Genomic DNA, 27,565 nt, shown 5'->3' with positions numbered 1-27,565 from the left:
TTTTCACATGGTATGTCTGCCTTTACTTGGCTATCTACTTATAAACCGGTCATATTAGATGGGGGCCCACCCTACTCCAGTGTGACCTCATTCAATTTAACTGAACACATCTGCAATAACCCATTTCCACATGACGTCATTTTCTGAGATATATGGGGTTGGAATTTGGTGTCTTTATTTCAACACTGCTCTGACACCAAATGTGTTTTTTTTGTTGTTTTTTTTTTTTCAGACACCAACCAATTCTCTGACACTAACCATTCAACCCAGTTCTAACAGTATCCAGAATTAACAAAGATGCCACAGGCTCAGTTCACAAGAGTTCCCTCAATCCAGACATCAGGGGCAAAGGCAATACCAGGATAGCCACATTTTGCCACAGTGTCCTAATTTCAATGACAACTTTTATAGAGCATTAAACTCAGGAACAGCCAATAGAAGAGATGCATAAGGCCACAGTGGGGTGGGGGTGGGGGGTTCCATGTCTTCTCTGTGCCCAAAACCCTCCCTGCACCAAAATGTGCTTGCCAACCTGGATGCTCTCCAAGTCCTAATCAAGAATTTTTACCTCAATCTGCAGAGCTCTTTCTCCCCACAAGTCAGAGATTGGGGCTAAAAGTTTGTCACTTCACAAATTTGTTCTTTCTGATAACCAGTTTCCATCCTGCCCCACCCTGAATGAGTCACCTCATTAAAAATAACTGGGGTACATTGAGAAAAGGGGTCCATAAATAACAGAAGACACTCCTATCACTCAGGAAATGTCAAGGGTTTTAGGAGCCCTGTGCCCTACACAGGAATTAAGGACTAAGACCAAGATATTATATATAATACCACTGACTCCAACTTGTCTTTTGGAGAGGGAGACAGTTCAACCCCTGGCAGTGACCCAAGCAAGATCTTGAACTTGATCATCTGTTTCTTATATCTCCTGTGCTGGTAGAAGGAGATGTACTTTGAAATTCTGCATAATTCAAGAGCTTGGTTTTAGCCAAGCTAAATAGTTTGTTTTGCAAACAACTATTTACTATGCAGCACCTTTGTGTGAGTTCCAGCAGGTTCTGGGAATTAAGGGGTGGCAAAGATAGACCCAGGCCTGCCCTGAGGAACTTACAGTTCAGTGGGGGGAAAATCATGACCCACAACAACTATTTAAAAAGCAAGGACAGTGTTCTTACAAAACCAATATTTTGTAGGGAGCAAAAGTTGCAAAAAACACTGGACTAGAAATTTGGGAGTCTTTTCCTTGAACCCCAGCTGGATCCAGTAGAATGAGGGCTTGAAACAGTGATGTTAGAACCAGATTGCCTGTGTTGGAATTCTTGCATTTCTGCTTAATTACCTGTGACCTGGGGCAGATGGCTCAAACTCAGAGAGCCTCATTTTCTGTATCCACAAGAATAATATTACTACCTATGTTCTAGGGTTGTTTTGAGGATTAAATTATTTCACACACTGAAAGTGCTTATAGCAAGGCCTGATGCAGAGAAAGTATCCAACAAGTGTTAGTGATTATCATCATTTCTGCTATCTGGTAACTGCTGATATGACTCAATTCTTCAATAAAATGTTTTCTTGGAAAACTGATATCAGCCAAGACCATCACTATTAGTGTTGCTAGTAACACCCAAAGAACATGACCTTTTGCATTACAACATGTTGAAAGCAGTAATCTTTCTGGTAGCCTGTGGATAGCTATTTAATGGCTTGCAAACTATAAATATCTGTAGTTATAATTTGAGGTGGAGACAGATACATTCTAGATCTTATAGAACTGTGGTAGGGTGAGATAGCAGTTAACTTAGGTTTCTTATTTGCTTTTCTGTTTTCAGGGGACCATGGAACCCCACTTCCTTGGTATTTCTTTCTACAGGAGTCTTACTGGCTTGGTGGTGAAGGTGAGTTGTTTAAAAATTAAAACAAAAAAAAAAACTCTTTTTTTAATTTTTTTTTTTTTTCAGTTGTCAATGGACCTTTGTTTTACTTAGTTATATGTGGTGCTGAGAATCAAACCCAGTGCTTCACACATGCTAGGCAAGTGCTCCTGCCACTGAGCTACACCCCCAGCCCAACAAAAAAAACCCTTAATTGTTGACACTGGCTCCTTGTGCTAATGTGGGATGTACGTGGGTTGTCAAAAATGAGCCTTTTTGTCAAGGGTGAGATTCCTGCTAAGCCATCTCTACCACCTCCTAGAAACACAGCCTCTGGGAGCCCACCTTTGTGTCACTGGGCCAGTGACTGAGAATTGGCAAACAAGTTCATTCCAGTGGATTAAATGCCCTATTATAAGAAGGCCATACCATTTCAGGGTTCAAATAACTTTTCCAACTTCTCAGCTTAAAGCAGAGATCCAGGGAATCATGGAGGGACCTCTACATTTGTCCTTTGCTGCCTCCCTTCTGCTTTCTGATTCCTCTCCACATTTCCAAAATATAAATTAATTCATTCTTCCAAATTGAGAACTCATCAAAGGCAGAGGCAGAGCTGTCAATCTCCAAGGCAAACACTTCCAGGCTCTCCTAGTGTTGATCTTTCTTACAGTTGGGAAAGAAGGCTAAAAGGGCATTTGCCCATGATGGACCTGAGATAAAATTTAACTTTAATCCTGAACAAAAGAGAAGCCTGGAGAAAGTTCTAGAAGTACAGAAAAGCACAGCCTCTTTTGGAGTTTTTGAGAAGGCTAAAAAATTCTACAGCTATGTGCTACAGTTTCCCTAGATTTGGAGTTTCTGGAAGCAAAGGAAATACTTTCCAATCTGTTGCTCACCTACCTGCCCTTCACTTTATTGGGCCTAGACCAGGATTACCCTTGAAGCACTAAGATCAATATTTGCTGTCTCTAGGCAATTGTCTAGGAACATTAAAAGGCCTGGTGAGTTTTTTGGTGTTCTTTGTTTCTTTCTTTCTTTCTTTCCAATGGTCCAAATTTTGACAGCCCAGTATTTTCCCATTATATTGTTTTATGCATCTTGTCTATCTATTAACCTTTACATTTCTACTACAATAAAGTTATAATCCATAATAAGGGAGAATTTTCAACACAGGAGTGTGTTTCTGGAATATATTTAGTGTCCTTGAATATCAGGACTTGGCTTTATTCCCCTCTCTCTTTCTCCAATCCCAAGAGATACTCTGCCTCTCAAGAAAAATATCTGAAGACAAATATGCTTCCTCAAAAGTGAATCGCATACATTTTTGCTGACAGAAGTCAAATATTTTTTAGTTGTCTCATGGACTAGACTGACTTAGATATCTAACACTGTCTAAAACCAGAAAATAGCTAAGTTTCTCCACATTATCCCTTCCTTTCACAACTGAAGAAATGGAGTCCAGGATGTATCAGTATCTTGCACAAATCCCCACTGGTCACTGGGGAAAAAAATCTGGAGCTTGAATAGTTCTCCTGGCAAGGACCCCACCCCAATGGCTCAACTATTCAGAAGGATGTTTCCCCTTGCTATTACCCATTAGTGCAGTCTGCCATCTAGTAAAGTGACCATGGGAGTTGCAGGGAATAGATTGAAAAATCCTTCAGGAAGCAAGGCTACAAATACTGAAGGGAGCACATCCCTGACCATCAGGCCCTTGCCACTGGGAAATTCTATCTTTCAGTCACTTGACTCTTGGTCCAAGGTCATCACGATCTGCTATTGAAAAACAAAAGGAATTAGTAAAAAACATATCATCTTCATAACACAATTAGTAGAAAACATATCATCTTCATAACACAATCAACACAATAATCTGGATTATTATTACTTCACCAAACACTCATCAGAAGATTTTTAATGTTTTTCCTATTTTATTGGGATGCATTGTGTTTGGCCATAGTAACAGACATCTTCATTGCCATGGCATTTAGGCCTCTCCATAAACCATAGAGCAAAGGGCTCACTCACATTATTTATTACATTGTCTTCTAGAACATAATTACTTAGTTCTCATCCTTCCATCAGCACTTATCTGACCATGAAGGAGTTTGGAAGTAATTTAAGTCAACATTAAGAAAATCCATACATTGTAAGTTTTAAGACATAGCCACAAAGGCTGCAATTGAATAAACAAGGAATAATATTTAAAGTAGTCATTTCAGGGATTATGAGACCAGCAGTTTGCCTAGGTCTGGTTAATTGACATACACCTGTTTTAAAGCCTGAATATTAACTTCAGCATATTATAGCTCTGAAATATTAGCCGGCAATAACTAATGACACAATAAGTTGTATTCTTATAGGCTACAGGTTATTTATCATTTTTTCTCTTAACTCTCACATTTAAGGAGTTAATTAGGTCTGTCAGTAATATAAATACGTTTGGAAAAATCTATTTTAATAATCTTCCCAACAATTGTCCATATAGGTAAATGTAGTCTTAGTCACTAAAGTCCAGCATAATTGGCTGGCTTGGGTTTTTTATCTGCTGTCTAGCATACGTTTTTGTCACTGGTGTGGTCAATTTGTTGTTCGGCTACTTTGGCTACCTCAGTCATGGGAGCTGGTGATAACTGGCTGGTGAAAAACCTCAAGTCGATGTCCAGTAGTTCAGTTTCTTTTTGGAATGCACACAACTGTTATAGGGTTCAAGTGGGGCATGCCCGTCAACCATACATAAGCAAGATAATATCCATAAGCCAATCATCTTCTGCCTAATGTAACCACACTATGATGAAACTCTAAATATTGCTGTCATGGTGGAAAGCAATCTGGAAGAGTCTTTGTCCCTAAGGGAAGAGGCTTACTGAGTCAAGGTAGTTTGGCCCTGTACCACAAATGCTGAGCACGTGGTTTCATTGATGGCTCGCTAGAGCAGAGCACCCCATCCTACAGGTATTTCTGTCAGGCCTGAAGAATGTGGATTCCTCAAGCTTCCAAGCTGTTCATAGCTGCTAGTTACAACTTAAGGCTATTCCAACATTTCCTCCCCTTTATTAAGTGTATTGCTAAAGGAGAACCCTGATGAGAGAAGAAAGGAAAAGGAAAAAGCATAGAAAAAAATGGGAACCAAGAAAGAGAAAAGCATCCAGACATGTCCCATTTCCATAGCTGCAGTTGTTTTCTGCTGTGATGAGCAGGCAGTCACTGTTGACTAGGTCTCTGGACGTGGGGAGCAAAGCAGTCATGGGGGGCAGGAGACCTCTCTCAGAGGGGTGAAGACTTAGGCCTTTGCACCAGTGTGTGGCTGGGTGAGATTCTGTGCCTCACCTCTGTTGGCCCCCAAGTTTTCTCCTGATGGCCGCTCTGCAACTGTGCCTGTCTTAGGTTGTCCCTCCCTTGAGGAATCTTACCTGTCATTGACTAACCAGCCATTCTTCAGGGCCAAACAGGGTGATGTGGAGTGTGCAAGGCATTGTCCCCAAGAGGGCTCTCTGTCTCCTTGATAGATAATGCCCCCGTGGTCTCCATACCAGAATTTACCTTAGGATCCCACAAACTCAGGTTTCTTCTCCATGGAGGCCCCAGCTCACAGCACTGGGCTGGTGAGGCTGTGTTCAGGAAGAAAGGAGAAAGGCCATAGACAGACAAACAATAATATTGTGACAAAGCCAAGAAACACAGATAGATGAAGAGGAGAGCTGTGCTAAGACTCAGGGCATGATCCCTCATAGATAACTGGCCCTTAGTTGGTGTTACTTACATCTGGTCCATAGCCACCATCCATGTGGATGTGGAACGATCCTTTATTTCAACACTGTCTTTTTCTCAAAAGATACTTCCAGTCAGTCTGTTTACCACAGAATCAATATATAGGTATAACTGACCATTACAGTCAGGATAATTAATCTAGTTTTATGGGTGGACTTTCCAGTCCACTCTGTAAGACACATTAAAGGTGGACCTGGGAAATGGGTTCATACAAGTCTTTTCATAATTTTTACTTACCTGACAAGCTCGTGAAGCTGCATGGTTGTAAACTCTACAGCTGGAAATTTACCTTCCTGAGCCAGGTTTCTCAGTCATTATCATGATGACTGGTTTAAACTTTCCTTTGATATCTGATATAATTCACTGAGTCGTGTTAGGTAGCATTAAGACTCTCAATATTACCATTTAAGAAAAAACTTTAAAATATTTGTAAAATCTAGTGTGCGTCTCTGGAGTCCTGTATTCCCCCTTTTGTTTATTTAATAAAATTGAGTAAAGGCTTGGCATAAGTCATAGTATCATTAGTTTAAGTTATAGATAATAAATAGTACAAGTATTTAAATGAGAAGAATAGATTTATCTTTTACTTATTATAATTTCCCAATATAGACTAGTCGATCCTTCCTAACAATTTAGAAAGAATCCTCAATCTCTTTTTGAGAGAAGGTTTTAAAATATCTGTATGTTTTAGAATATTATCCTTTAAATAGGTATCTCTTAATTGCCTTTAAAAAATATGATTAAGGTTATTTTTTAAGGTAGGGAGTAGTTATATTTTAGGTAGGGAGTAGTACATAAATCTTACTGAATTTTTATACATAATAGGTTCAGTCAGAGAACTTACATAATATTAATGAATTTTTAAAGTTTGTAACCTTTATTGGTCAAAATTAACATATGACTTTAATTTGGAGAACTTGAGTCTTTTAAAATGTTTTTTTTAAATTTTATAATTATCTAACAAACAAAATATGTAAAAATCAACAGTGTCTTTGTGTCTTAGAATCAATTAAATATAGTCTTAAAGAACAGTTGTCAAAATTGGGATCTAAGTTAGCAGTTTAATTTATTTAGTGTTTAATCAACGATGTGAATTTATTTACCAAAATTAACCTTTGTCTTAAACAGCAAGAATTATTAGGCAATAAAGACCTTTTTTTAAAGAAATAAACTTAAAATTTTAATGTTTTATCATGACAAAATATGGACAAAATCTTAGCTCATATCAGTATAGTTAAATTAGGAAAATAGCCTGAAATATCCTTGAATTAATCAGTTAAAAATTTATAGTCAGTCCAGTATATATAAATCCCTTTTTTAATTGTTCTAACTTTTTACATCATCTGTTTAGGTAATAATATAAAAATCTTCTTATTTAGGAAAATACTTTTATCATTAAAATCTAGAATATAAAGACCTTGTTTTATCCAAAGATGATTTTTTTCTTCTTTTTAGGATCCAATGTGTGTTTTCTTTTTGTTGAAGCATCTTTTTCTTTTAGAATTTTTTTTCTGGTTATACTTTGGAACAATTTTTGAAAACCTTAGAATCTATAAATAAATTATTGTACTTTTATAAGAAATATCAAGAAAATATTTAAGTCAAAATCCTTAGATATTTTGTAGACAGAATTATATTTGTTTATCATTTTATGAGTTTGTACAATAACTTTGAAAATTATAAACTACTTGAAGATTGTATTTTTACTTAAAAGCAAATTTAGAGCAAACACATTTATCTTAAATATCTGTTCTAAAAGGCAGAGTACCTGATAAATGTACATATAAAACATAAATTATGGGTTTTCTGTTGAAGAAAAACAATTAGGCAAATATATATATAAACTAAACAATTAGACATGTGCTAAATATTTTATAGATTAACAAATATAGGTTATCTGAATGCCAAGAAAAATATATATTAAGAATAAGGACATAACTTATAATTGTATTAACTTTATGTAACCATGTGGTTTTTAAAATACTTGGATCCATTTCAACTTATTTTTACCTAAGAGTGCACTCTTTTATGTGATGTCACTTGATGTAATTGAAATAAGATCCTTGTATATACATATTTATTTTTTATAGTTAGGAATGAGAATAAGGATTTTTTGGTCATCACAGGAACATTGCCAGCTTTTGTTCCTGTGACGAGCAAATGCATCCCCATAACCTCCAAAATTAAAAGTTAAATACAAAGAACCATGTTTGATATCTCTCATCAATAGAACATTATTTAGTAACACAACTATAAGAAAAGTCAGGTTATTTAACTCAGAACTAATTTAAATTTAGGGCTGCAACATAGAAACCTGTGGAATTAAATTTTTTCTGAAAAAGATATCTTTCCTTAGCATTTACAGGTGGGCATTTTTAAAATGCAGGCTCTGAGTAGCTCCAGTAGCAATCTGAAACAGTAAGTACAGGTTAGCGGCTGGCTGGAAGGCAGGACCAGAAGTCCTGTCTGAGTGACTGTGGAAGAACCAATCGGAAGCCCCCGAAGGTGTGGGAGGTGGGATCAGGAAGCCAGTTTCCCTGGCCAGGCACCTCGTGGTTACCATGGTGACACAAACACCATGGAGTCCGCTGCCCATTGTCGGGGCAAAAGTTCCCCAAGTTTTCCTAGCCAATTGCATTTTGTTTTGTTTTTTTTGTCTGCATTTCCCCCCGCCTGGCCAAGATCCTCAGTGGTAGTAGCTTGCTTTGTCTCTGCAACCTGTGGTTGCAGCCTGTGTATTCCCGCATCCTGCACTTTTTTCTGTGGCACATGGGTGTTTCAAAGGTTTTTTAGTGGCAGACGCCAGCATTATCAGATCTTAAGCTAGTCTGTATTCTGCATTCAGGTCAAGTCATTTAAGGGTTAAAAGCACTGCTGGCTTCAGGGGCTAGGACCCCATAGTGCAGGGAGCAGCAGCTAAAGTCTCTCTTCCCCAGCGGCTGAGTCACAGCCATTCTGATGCACAGGACAATCATGTAGCAAAGAGGTTAGTACGAACTTTCTGAGTATTCACAAAAACAAAGAAAATTGAAACTATTTCTCTCAAGGTAAACATCACAACATTTTTTCCCTTTCTTTTTCACTCTCCTAGTGCAAACTTCTAGAACATAAAGGCCAAAAAATCTTTTTTTTTTTTTAGGGTATAGATGGACATAACACAACGTCTTTATTTTTATGTGGTGCTGAGGATTGAACCCAGGTCCCGCCCGCCCGTGCTAGGCAAGCACTCTACTGCTGAGCCACAATCCCAGCCCCCCACAAAAAAATTTTTATAAAGATTTACAAAAACAATTTTAAAACATCCATAAAAGTGCTCTTTCCATGGAGAGGACTTAACTCAACAATATAGCCCATTAATCATCTGAATTTAGAATCTCTAGAATTATACCCCGATATTAAAAATTTTAACGTCACAGATTTTCCTTTTGTCTAATTCACTTACTTTCTACAATTCTGCCCACAAAACTCTGCAATCCTAAGCATGCTTTACTTCTGGAGAGAATTACCAAACTCACTAACTTTCTTTAATATTTAAATTGGACTTCCCTTAGGAGCCAGCATTTGTCACTTTTGTCACAGCCGCTTAAGGACACAGACCTTTCGCACCACGTTGGGCACCAATTGCCAGGTTTCTGTTTTCACGACTAAAAGGCTCAGGGGTCACTCCAGTAAAACTGGGCTGACTGGGCTGCGCAAAATAACCACCCAAGAGACACAAATACCTTTTGTTTGGGGTCGCTGTGACAGCTCCTCTGACCTTAAGGTCCGCAGGAAGAGAGAAAGCAAGAGCATGTGCTGATCCCTTTTATTGAGGAGAAGCTATTTAAATGAAGCAAGGGGTCAGGTTTCAGGGAGCTGAGTCTATCTTCATTATGTCCACTGTCAGCAGGTTGACTGACACCTGGGTAGGCCACACCCAAGGGCACATTAAGAGAAGGGGACACATATAAGGCACTTCCATGGAAGATTCTATCCTAAACAGAGCAAGGGGTTATATTATAAAGGAACAGGTGAGCGTAGCTTCACTCATGGGGCTATAGCAAGACACACCCATGCAGGAGACCCCGACCCTCGGACCCAAGAAGGGTGGGGAAAGCTCTGCCACATTTCTGCGACTGAGCGCCTCAGCACCTAGCCAGGGAGTGTGACCCAGTCACGTGCAAGGATGGTCTCCCACACCTGCCTGCCCCTCCAGATCTACAGAGGGGTTGTGCCAGGGCCCTGGTGGCTTCTGCATTTAGAAAACCGCTCATCCATCTGCACTTGAGGCCAGGGTCCTGAAGTCTGGCAGCAGTGGCTTCCTCTTCTCCTGCTTCCTCTCAATTTGCCCAGCTTTTCTGCTTGTCTTCCCCTTCCAGGATTTCCTGACGCCCTTTGAGAACAAATGCCAAATTTACAAATGCCCCACGTTGGGCACCAAAAAAGTGTGTGTGTGTGTGTGTATGTGTGTGTGTGTGTGTTGTATATACCACATGTCACAATTTGTCCAGGTTTATACCCCCACCAGACTCCACCTACCATTAACCCTAAGACACTTGAATGCCCTTATGGTGGATTTCTCAGAGGAGATGTTTCTCAATTTAAGCTTGCCGCCCATCTTGTCAACTTGATTGGACTTTTACCAGAGGTTCATCATGATATCTACGTGTTTTGGATTGTAATGAAAACAACCAGTGGTGGGCTAAAGAAATTTAACCCATTCCAAATTCAATCTTGGTTTTGGTTTTGGTTTTCAAATCCATTTCTGGCATTGTAGGCCCTCCCTGGCACACTCAAAGGATGAAGGAGGCAGGGTAGCAGTAGAGCACTTGCCTAGCATGCTTGAGGCCCCAGGTTCCATCCTCAGCACCACTGAAAAAGAAAAAGCAAGAGGATGAGGTGAAACTCTAATTCTGAAACTCCAATTCCAAAACGCCCCTGGGCTTGGCAGAGATTGCACGCTGAGGCTGGAGCTCTTCAGTAGGACAGACCAGGGGGCCTGCAGGGGCTGGTCTCACAGGGGCACTGGCTCAGCCTTCTAAGGGGACTGTTTTCCTGTTGTGGTGGAAAACTCACTTGCTCCCCCTACATCTCCCCTCCTTTCCTGTTCCTGCTGATTCTCAGCTCTCACTGGGACAGTAACACTGGCTTCTGGTTGGTGCAGGGTGTTCAACCAGAGAAGAGAGGGCCCTGGAAAAGACTGAACCCCTAACAGAGGAAATGGAGGATCCGGACCACCTAGGAGGAAAGAATGGTAAAACCCTAATAAAGAGCAGAAGCAAGGGAAAGGCTGTGCACCCTTTAAAGGCCAGAGCAAAACAGCTCAGGATGGGTGAAATGAAGCCCAGGAAACCAACTCCCTCTGTTGACCATTGTTGAACCTCATGTCCAGGTGCACGTGTGGGGAATGAATTGTTCAGCCCAGACATTAACGCATATTTCCTGGAGAAAGCAAATCCCGAGTCTGTACTGTGTTTGTGCCCTTGTTAGGCAGATCTCAAGTGAGTTGCATTAATATGCTGACTTCCAAGGATTTAGCAAGAACAATGACTTGGGTCACTGGGACTTTAAGCAGACATGAGCAATAAAGAAAGACAAAAATAAATGCTTCTGTGTGAAGGGGGAAAGAGTCTAGCGGAGCTTACTGCACTTCATGATTTACAAATCTAGAAGCCCATTCATTCAAACAATCAAAAGCCTTTCCTGACAGTGGAAGTTACCTAATCTTTTCTGGACTAAAAGGCCAGGTTCATTAGTCTGTGTCCCTGGCTCTGGCTGCTCTATCTTCCCTCTGAATCAATTCTGTGTTTCTCCCAAGGATTTTCAACCCTAAGCATGTGCATTTCTCTGGGGATGTTAGAGCTTAAAGAGGAACACAGCCTCTAACTTGGCCTGACATTGCTAGAGAAGATCCAGCCTCCACATACCCCAGATACCATTTCACAAAGCTAAAGTCAGAAGCCAGCAATTCCCCCCACAGAGCTGTTTTGCAGGCAACAGTGCCTCTGGAAGACCCTCATCCCAGAGTATATGACAAGGCTGAGACTGGGGGCTGGGGAGACTGGAGACTGGTTCCAACTCACCTACGGGCCAGGCCAGGAGGCACAGAGAGAAGAAGCAAGGGTTTTTTTGTTTGTTTGTTTGTTGTTGTTGTTTTTAATTTTGCAGAGAGCAAATGCCTAGACCTACAATATTCAGACAACCAGTGAAGTGTGCTATATAGAGTTAAACACCGTGCACCAACCAAGAAGAATGAGGCTGTGGGTAGGGACAAGGGCAAAGCATGATAAGTCTACATAGGAGAGGATAGAAAGGAGGACAAGGCTTGAGGGACAGTGCTGAGGAAGCGTGGCCCATCCTGGAGTTCCAAGGAGTAAGAAGTCAGCTGTGGTCAAAGTGGACTCAAAGACTCAAGCCAAGGTTGTCTGGGATAATGGTGCCTCCAGGAATGGACATGGGGGAATCTGAAGGAAACCATTGTCTGGGGAAGAATATGAGGAGTCTGAGCTGCTACCAGAAATCCATGAGGAATCCCACAGACCACAGGAAACAAGGGTCTGGGACTGAAGACAGAGCTTAGGGCTAACTGTATGCATGGACCATGGATGCTCTAGGATGAACATGGGCTCTGGGTTCAAATCCCAGCTCTGCCACTTTTGAGCCCTGTGACCTTGATAGGACACTTTGATGTCTGTCTTGGGTTTCCTCACCTATAGAAATGAGCCTAGTAATATCTACCAGGAGGGGCTGGCTGTTTTAAGTGTGAAAGGAAGTAATTCATGGAAAGCACTTGAAACAGTGCCTGGCACAGAATAAGTGCTAAATAAATGTTCAATACTATTATCTCATTGTAATTCTGCTTTTCCTTACAAAGGTCATAGCTGAAGCAAGGACGGGGTTGGGGTAGGGCAGGGAAATTATAGGCAGAAGACAGTGGTCTGAAGAAAGAACCGTGAGGAGCGTGTATGCTAAGGCACTGGGTCTATATCATGTTGTTTGTTTTCCTCAAGACTCCTTCTTTGAACGTGAGCTTCCAGGGCTGGTTCCTGGGGTATGTGTGAAGAATCTGGTAAAGATCTTTGAGCCTGGTACCCGACCAGCAGTGGACCGTCTAAACATTACCTTCTATGAGAACCAGATCACCGCCTTCCTAGGTCACAATGGAGCAGGGAAAACCACCACCTTGTGAGTTTTCTGGCAGAGGCCACACCACCCTGCCATTTTTTGGCTTTGTTCTTCCCCTGTTAGCTGCAATCTACTCTTTCTCACTGAGTTTTACTGACAAAATTCACTTTATATTTCTGGCCCTGAGAATTTGTAAAGGATATTTCAATAGTCAAAGCTCACTCACATTTTGGTTTTAATTTGATCTTCCTAAGAAGCAACAAGAGGGAAACAGAGTTAGTTTAGTGCTTGCTTTGTGTGCCAGGGAACTGGACATTCTAAGAGTTTAGGGGACTTTCCTGAAGCACTGAGTATAATGGTTACATGGTGACATGAGCCAGGCCCTGCTGCCACAAACCACCTCTTGCTTCTAAAGCCTTGAGTACTCTCCCCTCTCCCCAGTCTCTTCAGCATCATTATCATCCATGATAGTAATAGTGTCATGGCCCTCGCCATCCCATGCCCCGGGTCTGTAGAGCAAGACTTATTTTTAAGGATTATTCCTTTTCCTGCCAGTTATTAGGTAGGTTTCAATATCAGCATGGGGCCCCCAATAAATGCTGGTCCCAGTTCTAGAGAAAGTACAAAGGACACAGTCTCTACATGGACCTGGGCTAGCAGCCTGGTAACTGAAGGCCAAATCCAGGCAAGACACAGGGCTGTGCATGAACCTCACACTTCTCTAAGTGGCCCAAGTGCCATCTGCTGAGGAGAACACAGCCACCAAGCTTTCCTATGCAGACCTCTCAGGACAACAGCCCATGTGATATGCAGTCTTAAATCCTTGGCTTCTTGCAGAGGCCTAGGAAGGAATAGCAAGTGTATACCCTACACAGGAATGTGCTCTTGGGCTGTTCTGTGTGAATGGAATGTGGGGCTGGTGCCATTATATTTGCTTCTGTTTTCCTCTAGTGGTTGAATGACAGAGATTCCAGCTTCTAAGTGTAAATTCAGATAGCCTGAGATTTTATCAGAACTCAGGAACAGAGCTGGGTGTGGCGGCACTAAATCGTCTGATTTCTTTTCTTATTAATTAATATGGTCAGAGAGCTGGACATATCATTCAGGCAGAACCCCAGAACTTCTCCCAGGAAAACACATTACTTCATCAGCTGCAGAAATACAGTTTCCCCTGGGGTTGAAACAGTGTTTAGTAAAAATGGTAATGATATTTTTTAGTTTTTCTTAATGCTGGTGCTGTGCTAAATGCATCAAATGTATTAACTCTAATGTACCCAGACCAGGCACCTCAGCACATGGGGGCCATTATTTCCCACTTTACAAAAAAACATGCATCATTGCTTTTAGACTTTTTGTGTTTTGGCTCCAACGATGGTATTTTTGGTGGTGATCTGGCTTCAGTCAATTGATCAACTGGTACAGTGAATGCCTAGATGTGCCAGCTTCTCACCTCATTAAGGCCTTCCTGGTCTTGTAATGGTGACACCTTAGCTTGTCGATATCAGCAACTGCTCACCCAGAAAGCAGAGCAGCAAGCCATACACCGAAAACCTTTTGTTGAGCTCCTCTGGCACCAGGGACTGAGGGCTGAATTAGAGCTGGGGGAGCTCAAGGCCTGCAAGTAAATGTTCTGAGGCTGAGAATCCCCGAAGTCCACTAGTGCTTGCCAGAGAGCTCCAGGGGATAAGGGGAAGCAGAGGGCCACATTTGCCTTCGTTCTCTGCTCCTCTCCATTAGGGCCTTGATGTACACACTGGTGCTAGTCTCTGTATGGGAAACTTTGGGTCCTGCTGCTAATGATGAACCTGAGTTTGATTCAGAGACATGAGCAGGAGTAACCATGAGAGTCCTCACCCTGGTGAGGACCCCCTCACACTGGCTGCTCTCCCAATGCAAGTTCCTAAGGACCATCTCTTCCACCCCTGCTCCTGCATTCTGCAGGTCCATCTTGACAGGTCTATTGCCGGCGACATCAGGGACTGTGCTCATTGCAGGAAAGGACATTGAAACCAGCCTGGATGCAGTCCGTCAGAGCCTCGGCATGTGTCCACAGCACAACATCCTGTTCCAACAGTAAGAAAAACAGGGGTGAGATGCCTCCATCTCCCATCCTCACTCCCGCCCCAGCACATATGTTCTCTAGAGTCTCGCCCAGGGCGCCTGGTCTGGGTACATGTGGTGATGCTCTTAGCTGATGTCCCCTTTGTTCAAGGTTCTTGTCTGGCTTGCACTGAGAATTGTCCCTCTGAACATGGGACTGTGCCTTTGGTGTTCAGAGTTGAGGTCTCTCCCCTCAGAAGAGTGACACTCTTTTCTTTATGACAGTGGCTGGGCCCCCTGCTCAGCCCTGAAGTATTTCCCATCGGGGATCAAAGAGAGGAGAACCTGGTTCCTTTTCTTCTTCTAAACCAGGGCACTAAGGATTGACTTTCAGAACATTTGGAGCACTCTTTTTTTTATTTTTTTCAATTAAAATATATTTTATTTCTTATCTAAAAATCTATATATTGTTAGATATAGTGTGAAAGCATATAAATAAGTATATATTTAGATATAGTCATATGAAAGAAAGGGAGGGAAGAAGTAAGAAAAGATAGCTAAACAAATAGAAGAAAATAAAAATTACCAGTAATTTCACCATGCAGAGACAACTATGGTTAACACCTGGGTGTATAATTTTTCAAAACATTCTCTTACACATGCATAGACATATATACATTCTTTGAAATTATAAAGAAGAAAAAAACTATGCATATAATTTTGTAATCTGACTTTTTTAGAAATGTGATTTCTTTTTTTAACCTAGGATATGAATATCTTTTCATGTCATTACATGTTCCTTTATAAATTAATTTGCAATGTTTACATAATATTTCATTATAAGATGAACTATTAAGCCAAGCTCTCTAATAGATACTTAGGCCAGATCTGGTGTATGTTTTGCATTTGTATCAGGAACAATACCTCAGTGAACTTGTAGCATTTTGATTGTTGCATTTTTTTTTTTTGGTCATCTTGAATTATTTCTATAAAAAATAAGTTACTAGAAGTCAATTGCTGAGCCCATTGCTTTCCTTGTTCTGTCCTGGTAGCCTCACAGTGGCTGAGCACATCCTCTTCTATGCCCAGCTGAAAGGCAAGTCCTGGGAGGAGGCCCAGCTGGGGATGGAAGCCATGTTAGAGGATACAGGCCTTCACCACAAGAGGAATGAAGAAGCACAGGATCTTTCAGGTGCTTGGTGTTGGAAGGTGACAGGGCCAAGGATGGCACATCCATTGCTTCTCAGTGCACCTAGGAGTCCAGGGTTGGAGAAACTGGAGGAATTGGGGTGGGAGTGGGGGTGGGGTGCTTGTAACAGGAAAGCACCTAAGAGTTGGAACACTCTGTGAAGCTACTCTGACAATCTAAGAGCAGCTGCCCTTGGATCATTTGCCACATGGAATTCTGTCTTGCAGTCAGGCTGGACTTTATTTGTTCTGATGTTTATATGTTTGAACTAAAGTGTGAGAAGAGAAGTCTTCCAATGATCAGGTTCTTAGCAGTAAGGGTCTTTTTTGCATTTACAAGGCTTCCCCTCAACTCCAGTAGAGTTCTGAACTCTCTCTAGACCTCTCAGGAGACAGCATCAAACCCCTGCCAGATTTAAGGTGCCCCCATATGCTGGCATCAACCCTGGCCTTTTCTCTTCCTGGGCTTTTTCTCTTCTTTTTTTTCTCTTTATCCTCCCTGTAATCCTCCATCCTCCTGGGCCTCCAGGTGGCATGCAGAGGAAGCTGTCCGTTGCACTTGCTTTTGTGGGAGATGCCAAGGTGGTCATCCTGGATGAGCCCACCTCTGGGGTGGACCCCTACTCCAGACGCTCCATCTGGGACCTGCTCCTGAAGTATCGCTCGGGTAACAGCCACTGCTCAGTGCCTGGTGCTCTCACTGGGGCTTTCCCTGTGGGCCCTGCTCTCTCATCCCTGGTGTTTTGCAGCTGAGTATACTAACAGCCATAACCACACTCAGGTGGGCTTTATCTATGAATTGAAGTATGAGTTAAAACTTCCTGAGATTTTTAATAAATAAAAATGGAGTCACTGGTAGCAGCCTACTTCCCAAAATATTCTAGAAACCTATCTCAACCTCCAGTCCTTCTGTCTGGAACATTGGGTGCAGCTCTAAATGAAATTCCCATCTAGTGAAGGAGACTTGTACAAACAAAAATAAGCTCCCTAGCTGTCAGGTGACCACTGGGAACCAGGTGCCAGGGCAGTGTGCTGGGTATTGGGTGCTGCGGAGGGACATGTCTCAGAATGGGACCTGTTCATCCCTGTCCTGGCACCTTCCAAAGGGCTCAAATTCAGAAGAGACAGCAGGCAGGGCTCAGAGTACCCATTAAGATGACAGTGTGGCTGGGCACAGTGGCACACACCTATAATCCCAGTGACTCAGGAGGTTGAGGCAGGAGGACCATGAGTTCAAAGCCAGCCTCAACAACTTAGTGAAGCCCTAAGGAACTCAGGGAGACCCTGTCTCAATGAAATACAAAAAATCGTCTGGGGATGTGGCTCAGGGATTAAGCGCCCTGGGTTTGATCCTCTGTACATGGCCCTGACCCCCCTGCAGGCAGAACCATCATCATGTCCACTCACCACATGGACGAGGCAGACCTCCTTGGCGACCGTATTGCCATCATCTCCCAGGGAAGACTCTACTGCTCGGGCACGCCACTCTTCCTGAAGAACTGCTTTGGCAAGGGCTTCTACTTGACCTTGGTTCGCAAGATGAAAAACATCCAGAGTCAAAGAAGTGGCTGTGAGGTACATGTCTTCCTGGGAAGGAGCCCATCCTGGGTGAGAGGGAACACAGGGCGGGGGTGGCCACTCCAGACATTTCTACCCACTGGAGCCCTAGCTGTCAGAACCAGCTTCTTTGTTTCTGAGACCATTTGCAGGAGATTTTGATAATTACGTCCTGAACCCTCCTACAGAGGTGTGTCTCCCAAAATGAAACAACTAGTTTTAAAAAACTGAAATGATTTCGCACCAATATCCCAACCTGTGGATAGGTGGTTAGATGCAACCTGGAAGCATCTTATCCTGCAAAGTTGAACTGCTTGAAGAGTTATGAGCTGGGGATGTAGCTCAGTGATACAGTACTTGACAAATACGTATAAGGCTTGTGGTTCAATCCCTGGGACTGCCCCACACCTCCCAAAAATAGTAGATGTTTAAAGCTTCCTTTTTTAAAAAAAAATTTTTTTAGTTGTATATGAACACAATACCTTTATTTTATTTATTTATTTTTATGTGGTGCTGAGGATCAAACCCAGTGCCTCATACTTGCAAGGCAAGTGCTCTACCCTTAGCCACTACCCCAGCCCTGAAACTTCCTTTTTTAATCCCCAAAATTCACATTTCCTAATTAAACCTGAATTCCAGTAATAAATGAAAGCTAAGGAAACTCTCATTGGGAACTGTAACCTAAAATTGATGAAGCAATCTGGGCATGGTGGCACATGCCTGTAATCCCAGTAGCCCAGAAGGGTGAGGCAGGAGGATTCAAAGCTAGCCTCAGGAATTTGATGAGACCCTGAGCAACTTAGCGTGACTCTATCTAAAAATGAAAACATAAAAAAGGACTGGGGATGTGACTCAGTGCTTGAGCACTACTGGTTTCAATCCCTGGTACCATAAATAAATAAATAGATTTGTGAAGGGGAAAAAAAAATGCATAACCTGCAGAGACCACTTAGCATGTTAGGAGACCTTGATCCAGAAATGGGCTGGGAAGTGTACATACTGTATCATGGGCAAATTACTTCTTTGCTGTTATTTTTCCCACGTGGAAAATGCAACTAATGATCTCTGCTTCTGCTTCTTAGGGATGTAGTGGAGATATATGAGATAATTTATCATGAATGTGCTCTTGAGAACAAACATTGCTCACATTCAAATTGTCACAAGCATTATATTGTAGGATTATTTATGCCTGTGGTTAAAGTGTCTGGCTGCTGTGGGCTTCCTGTCTTGGGTAGATTTCCACAGACCAGTGCATGTCCATGGGGAGGGAGGAACAGAATGTGAGCAGAACCTACAGCTGCCACTTGATTAATGATAAGCCAAAGAGATCCTTTGAGGTTCTGCTTCTCCCTGACTCACACACTCTCCAAGGTAAAATATAGTGGCTACACCCTCAAAATGCTCCAGTGAATTAGTAGGTTAAACAGTGCAGGAAAAAACACAATTGGTGGTGAGAAACAAACCAAGCAGGTGGTGACAGCTCTTGGCATCAGAGAGATGCTATTGTTGAAGTGATGTGTACCTTGTCAGTCATTCCTGTCCATCCATTGTAGGGCACCTGCAGCTGTGCATCTAAGGATTTCTCTGTCAAGTGTCCAACCCGCATTGATGAGATAACTCCAGAGCAAGTCTTGGATGGTAAGGGCTGGGGAAGGCTATGTATTTCCATTTTAGTCTAGTGATCATCACCTGGTGTTGCTGGGGGTGTCCTGTCATGTTGTACTAGAATGGGAGCAAAGAGAACATTTGTACTTCTGGAAGGCTGGGAAGGGGGCGTGGGGGCAAAGTCATGCAATTGCTCATCTTTTTATTTTTTAGCTTCTTTCTCCTCTTTACTCCATTCTCCATGGCATTTAAAGGTCATGCACCACTCTCTCCCTTTAATGAGGAATTCCGTATGTTCACTCTATGCCCTTTCCCATATGCAGCCTCCATTCCTGAGGTCCTCCTACCCAGGCTCCAGGGAATATTCCTTCCTGTCTGGAGAGATCCTCTTGTAAAGGTGCACCTAGCGCCCTCTGGTGGAACCACAATGATGCACAGCTCTTACAGTGAACTTTCACTAAGAGATGGCCTGTATGGATGGTCTCCATGATGCCCCACACTCCTGTTATACTCTAACTCTCCCCTTAGCTTCCCAATTTTCCAGAGATTCTCCCCTTAATGAGGGTGCATTGAAGCTCTCAGGGACTCTCCCTCACCCCCAGAGATTCAGTGGAGGCCATCACTGTATACACAATCCCTCACCTCCTAGGATCTGAGCTCTAGGATCCAGAGAACTTGGGACACTGTTTCCATTCTTCACTGATGCTCACCTCCCATGCCTTCCTTGGGAAGTCTCTGCAAATGGAATATCACATACCCTAAAATCCTAAGTAGAAGCAAAATTAAATTTAATGTACTATCCCAGGTTAATGAAGTTTCCTATTTAGCATATTTTTTTTCTAAACCTACAGAATTTACTAAGTGAAATCTGATGAGACAAGAAAGCCAGACAATTCTTATATACTATGTTTATAACTTGAGGGGAAATACCCAGAGTTCCACTGCTAATATTTACTCCCCACACTCTGCACTGACAGAGCCTGGGATGAACAGAAAACATATGTTTAGGGTGACGTCACTGTTCCTCATGCCTTGCCTGCCTTGCTGAGGGTATCCCAGCTTTCTGAAGCTTCCTCCTCAGAATCCTGGTCAAGAATTTGATTTTATTTTAATTAATACTAATATTTTTAGTTACTGTGGACCACCAAAAATCCAAGTTGGAAACTAGGGCCTATCTGGCTAGGATGATGTATTTAATTGTTATTTTATTTCCCAGTAAAGGCTTTCTTTGACTAGAATAGGGATTCTTTGAATTGTAGGAAGTGCTGTAAGAAGTTGTGCCCGAAATAAGGGAGGGGAGATACTTTTAATCCCAGGTAGCTCCTTGGATGGCTCCCCTGCCACCCACATACCCCCTCATGGACCTCGCAGCCAGAGCTGAGAGCACTGCTGGCTGGTAGGGCTCCCTCTGAAAGGCTGGCACATGGTTCCTGGGAATCCAGTGACTTCAGGTTCCATTTCCTTCCTAAGAGAACACTGAGCATGACCCCACAGAGCCACTAGGGCAGAGCAGCTTCCTTATGTAAAGAACTACCCAGCCTCTGTCTGAAATGACCCGAGAACCAAAGATGACCAAGTCCGATTTGCAAATTTGACATAAAATAAAACTTTCAATCCAGCTAGGCAGAAACATTTTGATTGAAAGCCATGAAAGTCCTCCAAAAAGGTCTCTTTAAAACAAAGAAAGAAAAGAATCCCCTGGTGACCCTGAATCTCTAAGAGAACTGCTTTCTAAAGAGTCACGTTCTGAGTTGCCAAAATCCCTTTTCCTTTGACCTGCCTATCAATGTGCTGGGGAACTGTCTCTTCGGGTGCATGCTTTGAAGTTACTTAAATTTAGTTTTTAATTTTAAAGTAACATATGCTTGTGCAAAAAAAAAATCAATTCCAACTGTACAAGGGCATCAAGTAAATTCTCAATGACATTTGCCCACAGTCTCTGCTACACATTGCACATCCCACTCCACCCCAGCCTCTCTCTGTGGCTTCTCAGCTTCCTGAAATTCCTGAGAGCTGGGTGTTAAGTTTTGTTTTGTTTGAAGAGGCATGTGCAGTCCCAAGGGAAATGATGCAGCCCTCCAAGGAGTTAGGTCAGGCAGGGGTGTGTAATTTAGGAAGGGGGCTTCTCACTCATTTTGGTCACCTGTTCTAGGCATGCATCTTGGATAAGTCCCCTATAGCTAGCTTGTGTCCTACCAGGAAAATGGAAGCAACTTTGACTTAACTCTTACATTTTCAGTGAAATGGAATGAGCAAAGAGCTTTCTTCCCTGAGATGATGTCCTGATCGCTATAGCAGCTAACAGTCACCTGGTGGAGTGGTGGTGGGGATGCCACTCCAAGTACTTTATGTGTATTATCTCATGTAATCCTCACAACAAAGTGGATACTGTTATTTCTCCCTTTTCACAGATGATAAAATTAGGATAGGACCTCTCCAATATAACACAGCTTGAGGTGACAGAACATTTGATAGAACAAAGGAGGAAACTGGCACAGGGACATTGCATGACCTCCCAGAGGCTGCATGGCTAGTCAGTGGGGAACAGGCTCACTTCCAGCTCCTTTCTCCTTTCAGAGGTCACTGCAGGCCTACTAGCTCAAAACAGACTTGATGAGTGTCAGTCCTCTGAAAGAGTCACTACTGAGTCACCAAATGCCCCTTTCTCAAATGGGAGGTGGAAGAAAATGGAATACCTCACAGTCTCACAGTCTTCTGGGTTCTGGAGAATAGAGTTGACCTCAGTCTTTTTTCTTGTGCTAGGGGATGTGAACGAGCTGATGGATGTGGTTTGCCACCATGTTCCAGAGGCAAAGCTGGTGGAATGCATTGGTCAGGAACTCATCTTCCTACTTCCAAATAAGAATTTCAAGCAGAGAGCATACGCCAGCCTTTTCAGGGAGCTGGAGGAGACGCTGGCCGACCTGGGGCTCAGCAGTTTTGGCATTTCTGACACTCCCCTGGAAGAGGTAACACAGATATTCCAGCAGGCTTCTGTCAGGTGCCAGAAGAGGCAGTTCTCTGTGAAAGTCTAACACTATAGTGAAGTTTTATAGAAGTAAAAAGGCATAATTCCCCACCCAAGCATGGCAATTATCCTCATTTTGGGCTTACTTCCTCCTGCTTCTGTCCTCATGCATACATATTTTACGTAGTTGTGCTCACTGTATGCTTGCATTTTTGCATTTATAGGAGATTATGTTCTTGAATCAAGACCATATTGCATTTTTTTCCCATTATGAAGCAATACCTGACAAAATGGACCCTGGTTAGATTTTTCTGAGAGTAGGAATGCCTACCAAATTCTCTCTTTTATTTCTTGACAGATTTTTCTGAAGGTCACAGAAGATTCTGATTCAGGACCTCTGTTTGCTGGTATGGTATTGGGGTATGTGGCTTGCCACTCTCTTCCCCACACCCAGACTCTGTCTTGAAAGTCTAAAGGAAAAGTCACAAAAAAGCCACACATGCAAATTCTCCTCTATAGTGTTTGACCCCCAAATAACAGGCATTTTGTATTCTTGGTGCCTTGGGATAACAAAGGAATGAGAGACTGAATTAGGCCTGGGTAGGAACATTCCAGATGAATCGGGGTTCTCATGGAGGTCAGATTGTTACTTTCTCTCCAGACTTATTCTACATCCTCAGCCTCTTGTTCTGCCATGTGGCCATTCTCATCTCTCATCCACCAGGTCTCTGATCCATTCTTGTTGCATGAGTGACAGCTAGCAAAGTCCTTTGAGATAATGGTGACTGTTAATACAACCCAGATGCCAGCTAGATTCCTCTGGTTCCTGAGAGATAAAGACAAAATCACTGCAAACCCTCAGTTGGTGGCATATGGACTTTGAATATGTGGGGACCAGAATTACTGTGAATTCTGGGATACCCTTCCACATGTGTAAGGCTGGAATCCTTTCATGATTTTTAACCAAACCCAGAGATCACAAGAGGCATTGTGGGTGGAGTAGGCTCTACTGCAGAGAAAGATGGGGAGATGGAAGTGCAGGGGAGGTGATTCATCTGCCCCAACACAAACCACCTGTGATAGAACAAGAAGCATCAACCTGGGCTTTTAGAGCTCTCTTGCTAGGCCCCCTCTCCTGTTCACAGGCAAAGATGGGCACCAATTCTCCTTTGCTGCCTTGGGCTCCTGAGACTACCTGTGCCACTGCTTATCTTCTCCTACCCAGTGTGGCACATCATGGTGTTTTCCCATGCAGAGTTTTTTCCCTGTAGGAGTTCTGGTACCAGTTTGTATGATAATATGGTTTTCAACTTACTTCTAAGTGATCCCAAGTGTTTATCCTAGTTTTGCCTAGAACTGACCACACGTACCAGGCCATATATCATGGCCCAAAGAGATGGTCATCATGACACAGTGTGTGGGGAGGGGCTGTCCTATGGGGAGGAGAAGAGCAGCTCACCAGGTTTTCTTTGAGCCTTGTGGATACAGAAATTGATACAATTTATCCCAAAACAAAGACTTACATTAACCAAGATCAGAATGCAAATATGCTAATTTTTGTTAAAAGTCATGCAGAGTTGAGAAGTTAGGGCCATTTATCTACACAGAATACTCCTCTTTAATAATTATTCTATTTGAAAACTGTTTGGTCAGTAGATACTAGGATATTTCAAAGAGACAGTCAAGGGTAGAGGTTAAGAGTGAAGCAGGCCAAACATCAAACCTGAGCTCCATAATTTGCTAACTGAGTAGTTTTGGGTAAGTTCTTAGCCTCTTTGTACCTAAGTTTCCCCATCTGCAAAATGAGGATAATACTAGCACCTATCCTTTAGAGTAGTAGAGAGAATTAAATGAGATAATGCATGTCAAGTCTTAGCACCACATGTGATCTCTAATCAAGATAGCGACACTCTCATGTCAGCATCTACAAGTCACCTCTTACCTCAGACTCAAGTCACTCTTTATACTTGACAAGCACCTAATATCCACTGTGTTATTTGATTATTATCACAATCTCCTGAGGCAGGTAGGGCAGGGAAGCTGAGCTCACAGAGGTTGGGTGACTTTCCTAGAAACACACAGGCTTCTGGGTCTTACTCTCAAAGCTAGAATCCTCAGTTCTCTATTCTCACTAGCTGCCCCCTTACACACACACTTTTCAGATGGCAAAGTACATTTGTTTTAGATTAGCTCAGTTTTAGAAAATGACATTTTCTGATCTTGTCCCCAAAGTCTGAAGTAACCTAAAACACCAAAAGGTCAGTGCCATTTCTGAAAGAGTAGTTCAGAGCCAGAGACTACTGGAGAGCAACAGAAACCAGCTGAACAGGTCCAGAGCCCTTCAGCTCTGGTGGGGGGCAGGGGGGCGGGCATGGGGGATAGTAGGCTCCAGTCTGGTTGGGGCCATCAGAGGACTGAGATGAGTCAGGCAGCAAAGGGGAGAAGCAACAGGGATCCCACCCCTGCAGAGATCAAATCTGGGGAGCCCAGGTCAGGAAGAGGAGGATGCAGAACTGAGACTCTGATGCCTGGAGGTCAGTGAACCTACAGAACTTCCCCCACCTCTCTATGTGTAAGGGCTGGGGCTTCTTGTCACTAGGGCTGTCACATCCCAGGCCTGGTACTTCATAGGTCCCCCATGAATGTTAGGCAAATGGATGACTGAGCTGATCCAACTATCTACAATTGCCCTTGTCCTGGAGAACTTGAGGCTATTAAGAAAGTAGCTGGGGACCAAACAGTGGTCCTATAGACTCTCCATGTCCACAACAGATGTTTTGCAAACAAATAGCAATTAGTCACTATGAACTATAAAGTAAATGGCAACTTGCATGGTTTATAAAGCACAGTTACATGTGTTATCTCATTTAATCTTCAAAGCAATTTTATGACATGTTCTCATTTTCATTTCACAAATGAGAAAATAGATTCACACAGATTGAGTCACTTCCCCAAATGTATGCATCTTGTAAGAATCAGGATCACCCCCAGATCTGCTAACTCCTACTTCACTGGTTTCTCTACTTCTCAGTGCCCTCTAAAAATTCAGAAAGAACGAAGTTGACTGTAATTTAATTTTTAAGTACACTTAAAATATATTCCCTTAAGTAATAAGTGAATGTATTTTGTTGTTTAAAAATTTAAATACCCAAAAGGCTGAAATTCTCCTCCTCACGCACCCCCATCTGACCCAGTGGTACCAGTGGTACCTCTGTTGACATGGTATGCATTCTTTTAGACAGTAGTTATGTGTGCATATACTTAAGATGTCATGAACTTTCTAACATAAACATGAACTTATTACACAGATCATTCTGCACCTTATTTTTTTTTGTACTAAGTTGTTTTAGATCTCTATGTCAGTGCATTCAGAGATATTTTCTTCTCTTTAATGATAAAAGGGAATTTTCAAGCAATTTCAGGTAATTTTACCTGTTCAGAATCTACACTGTAAATGGATTTTTAAAGAGATTTTTAATCTGCCTGGTCTGGTATTTTGTTGCTGATCTAGAATGAAGGGGAAATCAATGTTGCAAGAAAAATGGCACATGAGGTCCAGATCTTGTCTGGCTTTCCAAATTAATAATTTGATCTCCCAAACAGATGGCACTCAGACGAAAAGGGAACATGCCAGCATGCGACATCCCTGTTTGGTTCCTAGTGAGAAGGCCCAGCAGGCTGCCCAGAGCTCCAGCACCTGCTCCCCAGTGCAGCCTCCCCTGGAGCCACAAGACAGGGGCACAGTACTCAACACTGGTCTGCGGCTAGTCCTCCAGCACGTGCAGGCGCTGCTGATCAAGCGGTTCCACCACGCCACTCGCAGCCGCAAGGACTTCCTGGCCCAGGTATTCCCAAGGGCTTCTTCGGCTGTGCTCTTTCACTCTGCCCAGGACCCAACAGGCCCGTGGGTACAAACACAGCCCGCAGCACCCTCTTTACATCCTGCCTACTTCACTTTCTCCCTGCCAAACCTTTCTTTTGATTCAGAGCCATAAAAGCCTTCTTTATGAGAACTGAACCTCCCTCATCAAAGAAAATGAAATAGCAGTGAATATGCTAATATTGCTCTTCTTTATTACAGAGAAAGGCAAAGTCATGTTTTCACTCCTTTTTACACTGACACTATATATGTGCAGGTCATTCTCCTCATTTTTCTTTTCCTATTTTTCATTCAGAAAAAGAAATTCTGCTTCAAAGAATGGGAAGTCATGTGATTTGCTCTTTGAGTTGACCTTTAGCCTCTGGTTGAGCATTGCCTATATTCAGATTCTTTGATGGCCACAAGAACATTCTGTTTTCTTTTACATATCCTGTCTTTGTACACCCTGTTTGTTCCCCCAGAATCCCATCTTCCATTAGGATCTGACCATGAGGCTGTGTTTATATCTCTATACCACAGCCGTGTGTCCATGTGTATTCTCCCACAGATGGTGCTCCCAGCCACTTTTGTGTTCTTGGCTCTGGTGCTTTCCATCATTGTACCTCCTTTTGGTGAATACCCTGCCTTGACCCTCCACCCCTGGATATATGGGCAGCAGTACACCTTCTTCAGGTACACAAACTTGTTCCCAGAGGTCACCATTATCCTCCATAGTGTGGAGCTCCTAGGCTACATGCTGCCTGGAAGGGCTCTGACTTCCTCACTTCCCTGAGATCTCCACCAATACAGCAGGGGTCCTTGGGTTTCCCTCAGAAAAAAAGTTAATGTACTGCCATTCCCTAGAAACAGAGAGTAAGAAAAGAGAATGCAAAGTGGGGAAAGTGAGCAGAGGAGCCATCTTTTTGAGGTGTAGATGGTCTTCTAGGTTTATTCATGCAGCCCACCCCATTCCTAGGAGACCTACAACCATCCCTAGGCAGCATTCAGAGCTTTATGAACATGCCTGGCATGTAGTAGCCATTCCCTAAATGCTTTGAATTGGATGTGGGCTGCTTTTGTCCACTCCGTCACAGTCACGTGACCACCAGGTAAGCCTCTCTCACTCTGTCTAGCATGGATGAGCCTGGCAACAAGCACCTTGAGATACTGGCAGACGTCCTCCTGAACAAGCCAGGTTTTGGCAACCGCTGCCTGAAGGAAGAGTGGCTTCTGTGAGTTCCTTTGCCCCCTTGTCCTGACACCATATCTCCCCTGGGAGCCTGGCAGTAGGGTCTGGGTTGGCAGGGATGGGAGGGACACCCTCCGCCCTGCTTCGTATTTTGTGGACCACTTTCCTGTTTTAGACCAGTGCTTACCCAGCCTCTTCTTTAGCACTGTGTGCAAGGGCAGTCACTACCTCCCAGGTAGCTCCTGCAACATTGGAAAGCTCTGTATTTCTTAATATAAAAATTCCATATTGAGTTGATATATGAGTCCCCTTAATTTATTTGAAAGGCCTCCTGAGCAGGGGCAGGAGGGAGATGGAGCATATGCTGTTGTATAATTGAACCCTAACTGGCATTAATGACTTCTATGGCC

At 42.8% G+C, this 27,565-nt stretch overlaps 1 protein-coding gene across 1 annotated transcript in view; it reads left to right on the top strand.

The window, feature by feature from the left end:
• Abca4 (ATP binding cassette subfamily A member 4) overlaps positions 1-27,565 on the top strand; it is a 152,568-nt gene that overhangs the window by 59,237 nt on the left and 65,766 nt on the right. Inside the window, exons 19-31 of the mRNA XM_058585471.1 lie at positions 1,833-1,898; positions 10,789-10,878; positions 12,635-12,809; positions 14,691-14,822; positions 15,842-15,981; positions 16,507-16,644; positions 17,359-17,552; positions 19,088-19,172; positions 21,903-22,108; positions 22,466-22,514; positions 25,711-25,952; positions 26,535-26,659; positions 27,100-27,198. Coding sequence (XP_058441454.1) covers positions 1,833-1,898; positions 10,789-10,878; positions 12,635-12,809; positions 14,691-14,822; positions 15,842-15,981; positions 16,507-16,644; positions 17,359-17,552; positions 19,088-19,172; positions 21,903-22,108; positions 22,466-22,514; positions 25,711-25,952; positions 26,535-26,659; positions 27,100-27,198 — 1,741 coding nt within the window. The remainder of the gene's footprint in view (positions 1-1,832; positions 1,899-10,788; positions 10,879-12,634; positions 12,810-14,690; positions 14,823-15,841; positions 15,982-16,506; positions 16,645-17,358; positions 17,553-19,087; positions 19,173-21,902; positions 22,109-22,465; positions 22,515-25,710; positions 25,953-26,534; positions 26,660-27,099; positions 27,199-27,565) is intronic.

The sequence above is a fragment of the Marmota monax genome, unplaced genomic scaffold (genome assembly GCF_021218885.2).
Source record: "Marmota monax isolate L192 unplaced genomic scaffold, Marmota_monax_Labrador192_F-V1.1 WCK01_AAM20220418_F8-fsc00070, whole genome shotgun sequence".
Lineage (NCBI taxonomy): Eukaryota > Metazoa > Chordata > Mammalia > Rodentia > Sciuridae > Marmota > Marmota monax.
The sequence above is the reverse complement of the archived record's forward strand: the minus strand, read 5'-3'. Positions and strand labels throughout refer to the sequence as shown.